Below are 16,867 nucleotides of genomic sequence, written 5' to 3' on the forward strand. Positions count from 1 at the left end.
GCCTGGGTGCACTCCCATGCTCACCAGGGTGATGAATCGGCCCGCTACAGGCTGCGATTTGGCCTGAATTGGTCCTGCTGCAGGGTGCAAATAGACATGAATCAGGCCTCTGTGGGTGCGGGAGCTTGCTGCGCCGCCCATGTACTTTTTTGTCTATGGTGACCTGTTGCTTTCCGTGGCCACCCACTTTATCACTAGATATAGTGATAGTTAACAGCCATTGGATGACATTTGCAAATATTAGCTGTGGATGCTAAATCACCATTTCATTTCTCATTCTGTAGTACAACTGCAATTCTTTGCATTTTCTTACTCCACGTAAATTGACAGATTTTTAAATGAAACGATTTTATTTGTATTGGCAAAGTCTTTAACCCTCCCAAAGAAACGGGGGTTATTTTGACCCTGGAAGTCATTGAAAAAAATTGGCTTGGCCGTTTAAAAGTTTTTACAGACACCCAGTTCCTGTTATGCTTTCTCTCCAATGAACTGTAGTGCCCTGAAGTCCCTCTTTTCCTTCCCCGTTGCCTTTCTTTTTTTAAATTTGAGGTTCATCTAACTTGTGAAAAGGGTCATTCTGGCCCCCAGTAGACTTGGCTTGAAAGTGAAAGTACTTTGCATGATTGTATTTACGGGTTCTAGTGACCCCAACAAATATTGAAAAATTATTTTAGTACTGCTTCCATGTATAAATAGATGGACCAACACATATTATCTCCATTTTATAGGAGGGTGGAGCAAAGAGTTAATTATGGAGATAAATTTTAAACAATAAATATTTATTGTTCAAAAATATCACACTTTTGGATCTGGTATCTTACACAAGTTTTGGAACTGGGGGTTCAAATGACCCCCAAGGAAACAACTGTTTGCAACTGGAATTGTTGTGTATATAGAAAAAGCAAGTAAAAGCTCTGGGTTTGTGCTCTCTCAAAGCTTCCCTTATGGCCATAGCCACATGGAAAAACTCAAATCGACCTGTATTGCAGTTTTGGAAAATGTGGTCATTCTGGTCTGCTGCAAGACAGGCCTGGGCATGTTTGCAGGCACTCTGAACCTCTTCACATTTGCCAGACTTGAAGGAGCCATTGAGCCTGGAACTTTAGATGACCCTCTAGCCATCTGTCCACTGAGCTGATTGTTTCCCTTTATTGTGCTCTATTAAAGCTTCCCTTCTGCCCCATGTCCAAATAGAAAAGCCCAAATTGAATTGTTTCACAGTGTTGGAAAATGGGGTCAATCTAGCCCCCTACAAGACAAGGCTGGACACTGAGCTGATTGTTTCCCTTTGTTATTCAGGAAGAGCTCTTAATCATAAGACTCCAACAGGTGCAGCCTGAGGGCAGGTTACAAGAAGGCTAGTAGAAAGAATGCAGATATTTTCTTTTTGCTAACCCTTTAACTAGCAGGAATGGAATGCCATTTTGTCATTTTACAAGCTGCTAGGCAGCCATGAAGATAAACAATTTATTCCAGTCTTCCACTTACAGCACAATACTAAGCAGAGTTAGTCCAGTCTAAGTCCATTGAAATCATTGGGTTTAGACTGGAGTAACTCTGCTTAGGATTGCTCTGTTAGAAATGTGTTGTCTTTAATAACTTCCCACAAGATTACTTTAAAAAAATTTGCTCACATTTTGTCTAGATATTGGACTAATTTGTAATTTGATAGCCCAGAGTTTGTTTTTTATATTGTTTTATGTTGCTCAGCAAATGTATAGCTACTATTTCATTAATTTTATGAGCTGAAAGGAGATAGTGAAGGGGTGGATCTTCTCCATTTTCGATGGAAATATAGGCTCTATCATAATTCATAATATATAGCTTGTTTGTTTTTGCGTGCTTTTGATTTCTGCATATTAAAATATAAATTCCAGTGGTGTTTTATATTATTGTTTCAAACATGGTGACTGGTGGCAATATATTTCCTTTATTTAAATACAGATCTTTAAATCATTCGCTATCCATTTGGAGTACTATAAATAATTTTAATTCCAATTTTTTTCCAAAACATGCTGTGAAAACCTTTTTCAGCATCTGAAAACATTGACAGTGATTGAATAACCAGGAATGCTGTTGGACTCTGGTCTTTTGCTGGATAAACAGGTGGCAGCAGTGGCAAGGCCAGCAGCAGACCTTCTAGGGCAGGAAAGATCTTACCACTGTAATGCATGTCCTGGTATCCAGATTCGACTACCACAATATCATCTGCATGTGGTTCCTCTTGAAGACTGTTGGAAGCTTCAGTTGGTACAGAATGCTGTGGCCAGAATGTTAACTGGAGTGGTCACAGGGACCATATATCACTCTAGTCTTATTCCATCAACACTGGTTTCTAATTTGCTTCTAAAATCCAATCCAAGGTGCTGGTATGTAAAGCCCTGTAGGCTTGGAGGCAGCATAACCCAAGGACCAACTTCTCCTATATGAATCTACCTGTCCGCTTCAGTCATTCTAAGAGGCTCTGTTTCAAGTATCCCTGCCATCTGAGGTTAGATGAGTAGCAAGAAAGGGCCTTCTCAGCTAGGGCACCAAAACTTTGGAACTCCCTTCCCAGGGAGATTCATCTGTCACCCACTATTGTTGTCTTCTGCCAGTTGATGAAGACTTTGGGGGGTTGTTTGACACACTCCCAGTAACTGTTTTTAGCCCTCCTTTTTGGTTGTGCTGTTATGTATGTTTGTGTTTATAACTTTTATTTAATTGTTTAAATATTTTATAGGGACTTTATTTTAAATGCTGTTGTCTCAGATATTTTAATATTGAAATGTTTTAATGCTTTGATGTTTGCTGCCTTGGGGGACCCTGTTTGGGTGGAAAGGCGACATAGAAATGTTTTTCTTTCAAATATTTACCAACAAAATTCTATAATTGCAGTTTATTCATTTTACATTAACAAACATTTTTTATAATATACATCTTTTTATTTCAACAATAAAATAACTGAATGTAGGAGGAAAAGATATTCTAATAAATGATACCAATTAAGTTTGACATTCCAGTAATACCACTAATTTGAAAAAAATTAAACTATTTTAATTTTTTCATAACATTGTTCCAATTTAGGTCAACAAAATATAATTAGATCCCTTCATTCATTCGTCACAGTTTGGAGTGTTACAATGTAACAAGACAAGTAGAATTTCAGCAGGTCAATCAAATGTAGCGCCTACTAGCTAAAATATGTGTTTTTATATCAATATGAAAGCTCTGTTTGTGTGTGTGTATGCGTGTGTGTGTGTCTGTCTGTCTTTGAATCTTTCAGGGCATGTACCCTGAAATCTGAGTCAACAAATAATTTAAAAAAGAATCAACTTTTACATATAATTATTTATTGAAGAGAAATTGTGTGGAGTTCCAATTTATGCAATCATGTTGTTAGCTATTCATTTTTCATATTATTTCATACCACTCAGGTATAGATTTCCTTTTTCTAAATGTAGCAGTGTGAATTTTTGCAGCTAAAGCAGAAAGTTTGTTTATTCGTTGTGAATCTCTAGGATATAGAGGTTTTCTATATGCTGCAAGATAATTGCAGTTCAGGAATTAGATATTTTGTAAGTTGTCATTTTTTCACTGTACCAAATTAATCCTACCCCAGAACGTCTGCACTTTTAAAAATAAATCAACAGTGTAGTGACAGATTGCACTTTTTAAAAGCTTAGAAATGCTGTACAAAAGCTGAAGAACTGTGAAGGATTAACACTTCACCGAAACAGAAAGCTTTGAGTGACAGGCTACTCTAAGGAATCTGATTTGGTAGTATGAGCTGAACAGAGAAAGACTTCTGAACTGGATGTTGGGAAGAGGAAAGTCTGATTTCAGCCCTAGCTGAGAGGAGTTGAGTACTAACAGTTTGGAGATTCAGCCCTCACTGAGAGCAGTTTAACATAGACAGGAGAACTGGGGGAAAGTTGGCAAGCAATTTTAGGAAATAGGCACAGACTCCCAAACGAGCCAAAGAAAGGGGATAGATCTTCTAGTGAGAGGAGAATTTCCCAACCCAGTCAAATAGGGAGCTAGCTCTGAAGAGTGAAGTGATCCCCAGCCTGGTGTAGTTAGAAAGTGCCGTTGGAGACCTTAAGGGTCAGTTAAAAACTCAATACGAGTACTGGTGTTTCAAGAGAAGGGGTTTGGGTAGTAGAAAGAGGGTACAAGCCTTCTAGAAACCAGAAAGAGTAAGAGAATACTCAAAGAAAGTGTACTAGAGTGTTTGGGGGAAAACTGAAATAAAAACCTTTCAACATAAAGATTTAAGTAACTGTGAAGAGCTTAAGAAACTCTCATCAGTCTGATACATTAGACCTTAAGTCTGTGCATGTACTGATTTTACCTCAGTTATCTACATTGAATTACATCAGAAATTTTCAATCCCCATTTCACCTGACCTTTCCCATCTATGTTAAATAAATATTTTGTTATTTTTGAATTTAAAAATTCCTCTAGCTCAATTTAAATTGTTTAAGAAAAATGGGGAGGGGGTCCATAAATGTAGATAAGTATTGGTTTTCCTACATTTTCTCCGACAGATTTTAGTATATTATGGGTGCGTATCTGATGTTAAATACTTGCTAGTATATATTTTATATATTGCTTCCCTTATGTTTATGGATGCAATTTTGAACGTTGGTGTGACAATAACTTAGCCAATAATTCAGTCTTTAATTCCTTTCCTAGATCTTGTGCCATGATTTTATATAGAATGAATTTTTTGGACCAGGATTTCCCTCCAAGGATTTTATACAGTCCAGAGATCATTCCTTTTGTTTGTACCTGTCTTTGAGATTATTCCAAGTTTTTAAAAGTAGGAAGTTTACTTATGTATAAGAAATAGGAGAAGGTTGGAAAGGATGGGTTTCAAATAAGTAAAAAATTAGTTGAAAGAACTATCAAGTTCAAATTAAATCAAACAGAAATAAAAAGAAACACATTTGACTGGAATCTGTTAGTCATTCTGTTTGTATTCCATCTTTTATTCTAAAATATATGTTTGGTGACGGGCATGGGGGCAGCCCTGACTAGTCCTTTACTTCTACCCAGAGCTCTCATGAGCAGAACAAACCTGGTTTTCCTCCTTTACAGGATTTTGGGGAGTTAGGGCTCAGTTATTTCATTGGTTTAATTCCATCAGGAAAACTGGGTTTAATCAGATGGGGGTTTATATCCCAAACTCCAGGTATGGAGAGAAATTTTTACATGTGGCACTGCTGGTGATTGGAATAACCAGTCTGTGAGGTATCTTTGTAGGAAGTGATCTCCCCCCTTCCCCCACCACTCCAAAGAATGAGAAATCTTCCTATCAGTGGGGCTCCTGGCCTGGTTACTCAGAGAAACCTTCCTATTTTAATTTTAATAGAAAAGGAGGATTGAAGGACGGAGGTCAGCATAGTCTTGTTCTATGCATGGCTATTTGTTTTCGTTATTCTTCATTATGTGTAAAAGAGTGGCTGCATCACAGTATAAAGAAAAGTCTGGTAGCCCTGATCCTCTTTTAGTTAATAGATACATTACATTAAAGAGGAAAAGCACTTTCTCTTTCCAGCCAATGTAAATGTATGTTTGGTCCTGCCATTTGTGTCAGTCCTAGGGTGGCAGTCCCTGGCAGTTAGATCCCCAAGCCCCTCACAGCAAGCACACAGGTGCATTGGTTGAAGAAACTTTATTCAGAGATCTATTCAGTTCAGGTGTACACTCGTAGGTAGAAGTTGGAAGAAGTGATTATTCAAACAATAGGACTACTGACTATAGGGGATGTTCTCCTGCCCTTTGCATTCAGGTGCGAAAACCCAAAAGTTACATGGGAACAAATTAGTTTAGTCTAGACAAAGTACAAAGTGGAATCATTCCCTCCTGTGGAAAAGATACATTTCAGTACACAGCTGCAGCTCTGTCCCAAGGACACTCTGAAGTGAAAGTGCATATTTCTTAGAGATAATAAAGGGGCTACTGGCTCCTTTGGAAATTAGTATTAGCAGTCTACACCCTCAGGTGATATATATAAAATACATACAATACAGTATTTAACTTTGGCATCATATCAGTATAAGAATAAGATGTAATGTAAGATGCAAAACACAATAATGGCACTGATATAAGCACTGATGCTTACATCACTCTCAGTATAAACTGCATAACATAACAATGGCATGGATGCTTGCATACATGACAATTTATGACGTATTGCTTTGAAAGGGATGGAGTCAGCATTATATTTTTGAGAATCTTCTACGATGTGCCCATTGTTTATTTTTATACCATTAGAATGCAAGGTGAATTTTGTTTTAATTCTTTGTCTTTTTATTAATATTTTCTTCTTCTCTTTTCACTCCAGTTTGTTGTGACAATGTTTTGGAGCATCTATATCTATGACAGAGAACTAGTTTACCCCAAACTCCTTGATAATTTTATACCACCTTGGCTGAATCATGGAATGGTGAGTAGTGACTTTCCTTGTTCTCCTTGTTTTTTTTAAGCAACTTTGTGACTATTCAGATTCCACTTCTGTGAGTAGAAGGATTCTTCTGTGTGAAAAGCATCTCTGGATCCAACATATAATCATCTGGCATTTATTTATTTATTTAACCAATTTCCCCCATGAGAAAGTGCAGAACAGATTATATGGGTCTTATACTGCATTGCTTTCAGGCTCTAATCTGTTCGCATTAGTGCTTAGTGTCAAGCATGATGTGCACTGAGATCACTCACTGAGCCCCAAGCCTTTTTCCTCCAGAACCAGTAGCCTATCTCTTGTTCCCAAGGACTTTAAGAACCTACCGGAACAAGCATTCTGTGAGGTGCAAGAGGGATATCCTTGGAAGGAGAAACTAGAACACACACAGATGCCATATACACACCTCTTTGATTTGGCCATAATTAATATGGAGCCATCGGTATACGATCATGGTAAGCTACAGAGTAAATTTTCACAATAAAAAAATTTAAAGCTTCTGGAGCTTTATGTAAACATATTAATAGTTTTTATCCCAAAACTTTAACTATGTAGAAGGTCTCAGGTCTTGTCAGTTTGTGTTTATTTGTTGGGTGTTTTCACCACTTCATTATCTAAGGCCTTCTAACACTTACGTCATCACACAGTCTTCATTGCAGATCTTCATTCTAATTCATTCTGCTGCTTTTTCAATCATACTATGACATCTGTGACTTTTTTTTTCTTTGCTGGAAAGAAATCCTCCCTTTCTTTTTATACCAGCAGTGTATTAACAGTTTACTGTGGAAAAGGACATAACACACATTATGGCACAGCATAGTTCCAGAGCTAACAGAGAATTTTGACATGAAAAAGATAGATGGGTTTGGATCCTAAAGGCTGTTTGTGCAAGTAAAATGTTCTGAGTAAACAGAATGTTCTAAATAAATACACTTCTGCTCAGGGAAGGTGAGTCAGCAGTAGAGGTGGGCACAAACAGCAATACGAACACACACAAAAAGCCACGAACAGCCCAATCCACTGTTCACGAGCAAGCTGTTCATGAGGCCCTGTTTCCTGGCAAACATGTTCCAAGCCCTCTTTGTGGCGTTTGTCAGTTGTTCATAAAGCCAGACAGTCTGGCGCCTTTCAATCAATTCCCCTGGCAACATAGGCATGGACTGTCTGAACTCTGTCTGAACTCCTTCTGGCTGTCCTTCTGGCTTGTAACCCTCAAAGTAGCTTCCAGCAGACAGTCCAGTTTTTGCCACCGTGAAAAGAAAATGACAGGAAAGGGAGGGACCCATGGATCATGGCTTTCCCAGGGTCCAATCTCTCTGAAACTTGGGGGGGGGGTGTTCAGAGGACAGTGAAGACTATGTCCCCTGCAAATTTGGTGGGTATTGGACATTGGGAAGGTCAGTTTGTAACCCCTCAAAGTAGCTTCCAGCAGACAGTCCGGTTTTTGCCACTGAGAAGAGAAAATGACATGAAAGGGGGAGACCCATAGATCATGCCTTTCCTGTAGTGCAATCTCTCTGAAACTTGGGGGACTTCAGAGGACAGTGAGGACTATGTCCCCTGTGAATTTGGTGGGTATTGGACATTGGGAAGGTCAGTAGCTTCCAGCAGACAGTCAAGTTTTTGCTACTGTGAAGAGAAAATGACATGAAAGGGGGAGACCCATGGACTCTCCTTTCCCTGGCTCAAGTTCAGCTAAGTCCCAAGGGGGCCATTCTGGCTCCCACGAACCTCCAACTATGAACATGTTCGTGAACATGTCATGTCTGTGAATCCCTGTTCATGGATGGCAACAAACAACGAACTTTGTGTTTGGGTTTTTTCCCCCTGTTTGTATCCATCTCTAGTCAGCAGTATCTGTTGATTTTCTGCTGCAGCTGAAGCCCACCACACACTTACTGTCTCTCTTACACGTATACACACTCCACATTTTACACAGTTCCTAAGGGTTCCTCAACTTGCTTTGAAGGAGCAGATAAGATTGCAGTGGGAGATAGAAAGTGAAAAAAAAAACTCCATTCTGCAAGCAGAATTCTTCTCATTCTCCTCACTGACTTCCCTAACAGCATTATTTACATGCATTCAAATTACCAGGTTTGCATTTTACAATAACAGCCAGGGAAAGTTTTGAACTCAATAGGTACTAGCTTTAATAAATCCAATTATTACAGGAACTTCCTTATTCTAGAGTTAAGCCATTCAGAACCTTTACTACAGAGAAAGTAGCATGAGGATGTTATTATCATTGCTGACAGATGTCACAACAACAACAATGTATGTTTAGCATTTGTGTAGAATTTTCTGAGTGTTCAAGGCTTTCCACAGACATTATCTCATAATTAGAAACCTTTGTTAAGAAGGTCAGCATTATTATCCCTCGATCGCAGAGAGAGACTTTCCTATGGCCACTTAGTGATTTTCTGACTGAGAGAAACCCAAAATTTCCTGGTCCACAGCCTAGTCCCATTGCCCTTATGTTGGATGAGGTCTGCTGATTAAATATCATTTATGTTGTGGTTGCCACTGGGGATCTTATTCTCTCTGCCTCCAAGGAAACCTGTGGGCCTAAGGCCATGAACCCAGCAGTTGCCCTTCACTGTTAATGCACATGTGACTAAACTGTCAACAGATTGCCCACTCAACTATTAACTTTGAAAAAAACCCTAGCTGGCAATTTAAATAATATTTTCAAACATTAGGCATAATGTGATCTTTCCATCTCCAGGGTTATTTGCTGTCAGGTTTTTTTTTTGCTATCAAAGCTTTAATCACAGATCAGAAAGTAAAGAAAGTAAGGCAAAAGTCAAGTGGGGGTGATACTACTAAATATTTGCTTATTTGAAATATGTGAATGTTTTTAGAAGTGACCTTGCTTTCATGGACATCCAGAGTCCTGCATTGTGGGCCAAAATGAGACACATGTTAACACAAGCAAAGCTACTGCAATAATATCATATTTCACACAGAGAGTCTGCACTGTTGGTTTGTTTCACATTGTAAACATCAGAGTTCCTTATATGTATTTAATTTATAATCTGTTTTTGCCAGTACTATATTGAAGGTACTTCTTACTGAAGTGGTTAAAAAGGGAAGAACTGGCTTTATGTTGAGAGAAAATAAAATTTTCTATGGAAGAGTTGGGTTGCTTTTGTGGAACTGAAAACTTGATAATTATAGGGATGATGTGCCAACATGTTATAGCTTGATACTCCTTTGTAATTTATATGACTGTTCCTTTCGTGGTTTTTTTATTGTATTTTTTTAAGTAGAACAATAACTTAGAAGGAATCTGAACTCTTTGATTGACATTAAACAAATGTGAATAAAGGCATTTAGTCAGAGAGTGGATAGGCATCCTTTCTCACATATTGTTTTTCTGTATACCTTTGTGGCTGTTTGTCTTTAAGACTAAGATTGCAGAGAGTAGGATGTGTCCAGCTAGCACATGCAGTTAGGATCTGTTGCAATTTTCTTTTTAATTGATAGAAAATTTTACATATTTAATACATCAGTATAAATCTTGATGTAATGTCAAATAAACTGCTAAGCAACCAGTTTGATTTGCATTTAATGGGGTAGAGCAGAACAAAACTATGTGAATGATGTTCTTGATAAACACTTCTAAAATAAAATCTGTTCCCCAGTGAAGCCAAAGTTACACTAGGATGCAGCCCTAAGAGTAAAACCGTTGAATAAAATGGAGCCTGTAGACCTGCAAGTAGACCTGCTAGGATTGCTCCCTTAGACTTCTGCAGCCCAAGTGACTCAACCATATATTGTGGCACTTTATATCCTTACAGACATTGTGAGAAAAGCTTTCATGCTCCAGATCTTACACCAGGCTTTTTATTGATTTCAGTGTACTCAGAACCTAGCCCTTAGCAATAATTCATTGGCCTATTTATTTTAGGTCTTGTGCCTGGATTGCTAATAGTTATTAGCAAGATAGCAGCATTGTAAAGAGGAAATGGAAATCAAATAATTTACATTGTAGCAGTCAGCATTTTCCAACTGGGCCGATTCTAGACGATTAACCTGAAGGCGCTGCATGCCGCCATGTTCCGGATCGCGACAGGGAAAACGTGAAATATCGTGTTTTCTCGCGCGAGTTTGGCGCGACATCACGCCAAACTCGCACGAGAAAACGCGATATTTTGCGTTTTCCCTGTCGCGATCCGGAACATGGCGGCATGCAGCGCCTTCAGGTTAGTCGTCTGGAATCGGCCCTGATCTTCCTGGTACACCTATACACATAAGAAGGTCCCAGGTGCAACCCTGGCATCTCAAGTTAAAAAGGACCAGGTAACAGATCATGTGAAAGGCCGCTACCTGATACCCTGGAGACCCGCTGGCAGTTTGAGTAGACAATACTAACCTCGATGGACCAAGGGTCTGATTCATTGTAATGCAGCTTCATGTGTGCCATGTACTGCAGATAGGATTTCCTAGTCATGATTCTTAGGACAGTAAAAGTGGTAGTTGCCCATAGGAGACAGTAGGAAAATCCAAAACTTTATAATTGCAGTGATTTGACAGCATTGTGCTCCATGCATGCACACATGTACATAGAGTATAAACAAAGTTAAAAGTCTGTGATCTTTCAGATTCAGGATGTCCTGCTTTGCAAATGCTTCCTTTACTTAAAGGAGGAAAATTAACTGACTAATATTATTGTTCCTATATTCAGAGAAGAGTGGGGGTGGAGGCTGAGAGAGCTGGGGCCGACGCACCCATTGTGGCCAGGTAGGTGGTGGCCTCAGGGCGCGGGGTGCCGGAGGGGGCGCCGGAGGAGGCACGGGGGGCAGGAGCGTGCACCACGGAGCTGCAGCCCCCTAGCCCTCCCACCCCGCGCTGCCACCGCCGCTGCCAGCACACGCCCCCGGCTGGGTGCAGCAGCCACAGGCAGGCGTCTGCAGCAGCGCAGGGCAACCAAGCAGGAAAGCTCAGAGGCCACCCGCATGTTGTCCCAGCCGCCTGCCGCAGCGATCCAGCCAGCGGTGCGTGCGTGCCCATGATGACATCACACATGACATCATCACGCAGGCTGGTGCGTGTGCATGCACAGGCGTCTCGCCCACCAACCAGCCGCAGGTGCTGAAAACCCTGGCGCCGCTGCCGGAGAGAGCAGCTGGGTTACAGTATTATATTTTAGTTTGGTGTTATTATTCACACATTTCAAGTAGTGGGGATGGAACTGAGGATTTCTTAGGACTACAGTATAATTATGATAATCCCCAGTGAGGTGCCCATAGGTGCCATGGTGCCCATGCATGGGTTTCCTGCTTTACTCCTTTGGTAAAATCCAACAAGTCTTGAATGAAACAGGAAAAAAACAGGGAATGTCGGGTGAATACCTACCAGTTGACTGACTAGCAAAAAACTAAGTTTACCCCAGGCGAGCACTTAACAGCTGTAGGTCTTTGGCTTGGTTATACATCCAGAATTTCTTGTATCTCTTGGTAATGCAACCACTTGCTGTAACTCTGCAAGAAGCAACCGCTCTCAGTTAAACTAAAAACTGAAACCAAGCTGTGACACTTTTCCAGTGTGTTTTCGCCAAAGCGGATAGCTGATTCTGTCTACAGGGCAACTATTTCATGATTCCTCCTCCCAGCAGATGTACTGTTCGTTGGTCTTGATCCACTGGTCATCCATGTTGTGGTGGTGCCTGCTACCCTTTATTAGAAGTCTTTATTGCAATACAATGCAAACATGTTACCAAGATGCAGACAAAATAATTATATGAGGTCGAATCCACATTAGCTTTTGTTTGAGGTGGAAACTAGACAAGATGAGCATTAGATAGGGTTGCCAGCTATCCCTAGGAGCTAGCAGGGGTCAGAGATTGGAGTGCTGGTGTCACATCAGTTTTGGTAAAAACTGGAAATGACATCACAAGAATGCAAGGAAACCTCCCACTATAGCAGGTTGCTGGCATGCTGGCATCTCTAGCATTGGGGAATATTATTTGCCCACATGCTCCCATGTGCCATTTTGAGTTGGAAAAACAGAGCAGGAAAGCTTTCCCTCTGCTGTGGTACTCCCATCCCAACCAGAATTGGACCCCTGCAATGCCGTTCCCATGTGGAAACTCATTCTCTAAAATGGTGATGAATCCTCAAGGTGAACTCAGGACCACTTCATCTAGTTTGGCCCTGAATAAAAGACACTTGGACTTAGATAAGGGGGGACTAAAATTTTGCAGATTTCCTTCTTGAACTACAGCGCAGAGTTCTTATTATCAAAATGACAGGAAATATTGGTGATCCAAGCAAACTCATTTTGCTGAATGATTGGTTGGATTTTACTCTCTTCAGCTAAATTTTAGATAATTGCATTTAGATAAGTAGACTGTGGGATCCAACCCCACTCTCACTAGTCTAAATTATTACACATTTATGATGAAAACTGTAGTACAGGGGGGGAAGACCACCCAGAAAGAATATCATGGGTTGTAATAAAGAAAAATCAAGGGCCCATGATGGCTGGTCATAAAGACTGGTTATTTATTATGTACCAAGCCATAAGTCCTGCCAAACAACATTTTCCGTTCATTTCAGTAGCATTAACGAACAATGCTTGTAGATGTAGCAGTTTGTATAGCAGCAGGGATTAAAGAGTTATAGTTTTTTCTACTAGTCAGAAATGTTACACAGTTAAGCGGTATTATGGAAAGTGGTACCTTTTGAAGAGCTGCTTAATCCTTTCCAAGGTGAAAAAAAGGCATAATAGTTTTATTTTTGTACTTGTAGCCAGCATCATTGTTATCTTCAGATTCCTTCATGGACACACAAATAAATTTGCAAAGGTTTTTTTTAAAAAAACAAAACAAAACAGAGAAGTAGTGTTCTCCTTTACACTCATTAAAGCTTGCTTAGTAAGCCAAACCTTGCAAATTTAATATTCATACAAGTGGCAAATATGACTTAATCAGACCACAGCTATTTTTCAAAAGTCCATGGTATCTCATTTATTTGTTTGATTTGCTACTATAGCAACTGGATTCTACCACTTTCTGAGTTTGGGAGGTAGGTTATTCCTCCCCCACCAAAAAAACCCTGATCTATTTGGTTTAAGCTTGGACGACAACTTTTCTTGGCCCTAATGCTGATCTACTAGTTTGTGCAGCTTGAGAAAGAAAATGTTTTTTTTCTCCAGAACTCAATCAAGATGAATTGATGGCGCTGACTCTTCTCCCTCAAGAGGCTCTACCTTAATGTTTCCATGTCTCCATGAGCAGCATGTTAAGTCACCACTTGATAAATGGTTGCCTATGTGTTTGGACCGGGCCAGAAGATACCTAGAACATATAGCCTTTGCTGATTATCCTTGTAGGGTAGCTTGCTGCTTTTTCACAAGCATTTCTTTTCCACCAGTTTCTCAAGCTTTTTTAGTTTCACAACTTCTTTTTCCATTAAAGGATGCTTCCATTAAAGGATGCATGCTTTCATTAAAGCATGATGCATCTTGCTTCCTCTTTCTTTGATCTGCTTGCTTGCCTGTGGGCCGAGGGTTACAGTGAGTTCTGCTAGGTAAAATATCTTTATTTCATTTACATCTTGGGAGCGATGCTGCCATAATACTGAAAAACTCCTGCCTTTGTAGGTTGCTGAGAGATGGAATATCACAATAAAAGAACACGAGCTGTGGAGATCTGTATTTGTCATTAAATAATCAAAATACTGCTTCAAAAAGGCTAATCTTTACAATTATACATTACAGTTTGGGGTGAATCCTAGAGCATCCCTCAATGTGGCGACATCTCTTCTGATTATGCAGCCAGAAGTGATATTGCAGCATCAAAATACTGGGATTTGAGAAACCTGCGTTTCCCAAAGGGAGGGACTGGGATTCTGTCTCACATGCAAAAAAACTTGGCTTTTTCCTGCCTCCTGTTACGTTGCCCCCCATCCTGAGCTTCTGAAGAATTTTTGAAAAAGAGAGAGATAGAGAGCATCCCTCCAGTTGCAATTCTGCCCAGCTGAGAATTGCATCGAGCAGCTGGGTGTTTTTTTTAAAAAACTACTTCCCACAAAACCTTGCAATATCCGACACGTGCTCCCGCGTCTCATGTAGTTCCACTTTTAGTCTCTCAGTCTAATTAACTCATAAGGCTGTTGTGAGTGGAGGACTGGAGATGCATGTATGTTGGCCTGAGCTCCTCAGAGGAAGAACAGGATAAAAATGTGGCAGACAGACAGACGGACAGACAGATAGATAGACATGTAACAGAAATATTAATTCAGTTACCTTTCTGAGGTTATACTAGGTGTTGCCCATACACTTTCAAGCCTTTCATCCCTAAGAAACAGGAGGAGTCATTGTTATGACCTCTCCAGTGTCAAAGCCAAAACCATGGGCAGCAATCCAAGAGACCTAGGTATAGGGGGGAAAGCCAAACATTAAGAGGTATTCCTTGTGAGGAGCAAGTCAAGGGTTAGACTCATGGCGAACTCCTCCTTAACAATGAGTGGTCTCACTTCACTGTCCTGCTGTTCCTGTGCAAAAATAGGATCAGTGTATATATACACTAGCAGCAGTTTCCTCCAAAAAGCAACATAACATGCATAGTTTTATAAGAGCTCATGACTGAACAAGGTAGGGCATCACCACCCATTGGAAAGTTCCCAACTCATCAGTCAGGACTAGTCAGAAGAAGTTGTGTATCATATTGGCTGGTTCTTGAAATAGCGATACCAGTTCCTCTTAGTGCAAATATGAGATATTGCATCTTACATTATTCTGATGGAATGGTAAATATAAAGAAATGACAACAACCTAAAGTTTTAGGCCTCCCTTATCTCATGAAGGCAAAAAGGTCAATTATGTAATCCCCTCACTGTCTTCCAAGAAGTAATGTAATTTGTTGGTCTGGATCTTCTCAATTTTATGCCTTCTTGAACCTATATGTTTACCATAACTCCAGGTCTAGGAAATCATACCCAAACATATTTGTGTTGCTACTTCTAAAACACACTATATTGAATAGGGAAATGTTATAAGCTATTTAGCCCTGACCTGGATAGTCCAGGCAAGCTAGATCTTGTCAGATCTTGGAAGCTAAGCAGCATCAGTCTTGATTAGTAATTAGATGGGAGACCTCCAAAGAAAACCAGGGTTGCTATGCAGAGGCAGGCAATGGCAAACAATCTCAGTCAGTCTCGTGCTTTGAAAGCCCCAGCAGGGGTCACCATAAGTCATCCTCGACAGGGTGGCAGTCTCGTCTGTCACCATAAGATATTTATGAGACAGATGATATATGTATAGTCATAATACTTTTGAGAAAAATACAGAATATAGGGTTTACTGTTTTAGTCATATTGTATGTTATCCCTGGAAGATGAGTTTTCTAAATCACCATATTGCTGTGTTCTATGGGGATATTCAGAAATATAAACCAAGTAAGGTCATTTCTTTTGCCAGAGGAGAGGGAAAAGCTGGAAGAACCACAAGTATGTGGACTTAGGCTTTCTTAAAAGTAAGTCCAAGAGTACCTCTTTTACTCCTGTAAAGATTAACAAGCTATACAATGTCGTCATAACCTATTTACTTGCAGAAAGGCCTTACAGCTTTTGCATCTAAATGAAACAGGAATCAAGGTGTAAAGACTTGCAGTGCATTCTTAAACAGAGTTACTCCAGTCTAAGCCAATTGAAATCAATGGGACCGGAGTAACTCTGTTTAGGATTGCACTATAAATCTATCCCAGCATAGCATTTGTGTCTTCTCTTCTTCAGATGCATATGAAATGGATAATTATTTTATAAAGATTTTAATAATCAAAATCACAAAAAGAAGGAGGAAGGAGTTGGAGCAGAGAGAGAGAGAGACCTATTATAAATCCTGCTGTAAATCATTGAGGGGTGAGTCCATGCAAAAGAATCTGGATGTGGTCAAAGGTTCCAGACCCCCAGGGGGAACAGTTACAGAGAGATAAAGTCTAATCTAGAAAGGTGCACTATGAAGAATAATAAAAGGATTGCAGTGTAATATAGTATGATAATATAAGAACCATCTGGCATCTGCAAAGGTGTGCTCTGCTAAGCTATTAGCTACTATAGTGAGTGAGGAAATCCAAGTCTCTGTTTTAGCCAGGGGGAGATATGGTAGTTAATGTCTTGATGAATTCTAATCCAGCACTTCCACGTTGAATTTTTCCATTGAAGGGCTTTGGGAGGGGGGGCGGGGCGGGGAGAAGAGTGACTCTTAGTTCTCTAACAATATGTCCAAGAAGATTAAAAAAACCCATCGGAATGCTGTGATTTTTGATGTTCGTAGGGACTGATCTGTTTGTCCAGTATAGATAGCATTGTTGGCACATGATAGCATATATTAAATTGAAGGATTAGCCCAAGATGGTATAGCTGATGTTATTAGGCCCCATGATAGCATGGTATGACAAAATTGCCATGTAGGAGG

At 40.0% G+C, this 16,867-nt stretch overlaps 1 protein-coding gene across 3 annotated transcripts in view; it reads left to right on the plus strand.

Moving 5' to 3' along the window:
- Positions 1-16,867, plus strand: part of AIG1 (androgen induced 1) — a 154,682-nt gene that overhangs the window by 74,962 nt on the left and 62,853 nt on the right. For 2 of the 3 annotated variants that reach the window (XM_054996737.1, XM_054996727.1), the window contains exon 3: positions 6,332-6,433. In XM_054996737.1, coding sequence (XP_054852712.1) covers positions 6,332-6,433 — 102 coding nt within the window. Of the gene's footprint in view, positions 1-6,331; positions 6,434-13,606; positions 14,018-16,867 lie in introns of those variants that run through there. The other variant, XM_054996746.1, reaches the window with a different exon arrangement.

The sequence above is a fragment of the Eublepharis macularius genome, chromosome 1 (genome assembly GCF_028583425.1).
Source record: "Eublepharis macularius isolate TG4126 chromosome 1, MPM_Emac_v1.0, whole genome shotgun sequence".
Taxonomy (NCBI): domain Eukaryota; kingdom Metazoa; phylum Chordata; class Lepidosauria; order Squamata; family Eublepharidae; genus Eublepharis; species Eublepharis macularius.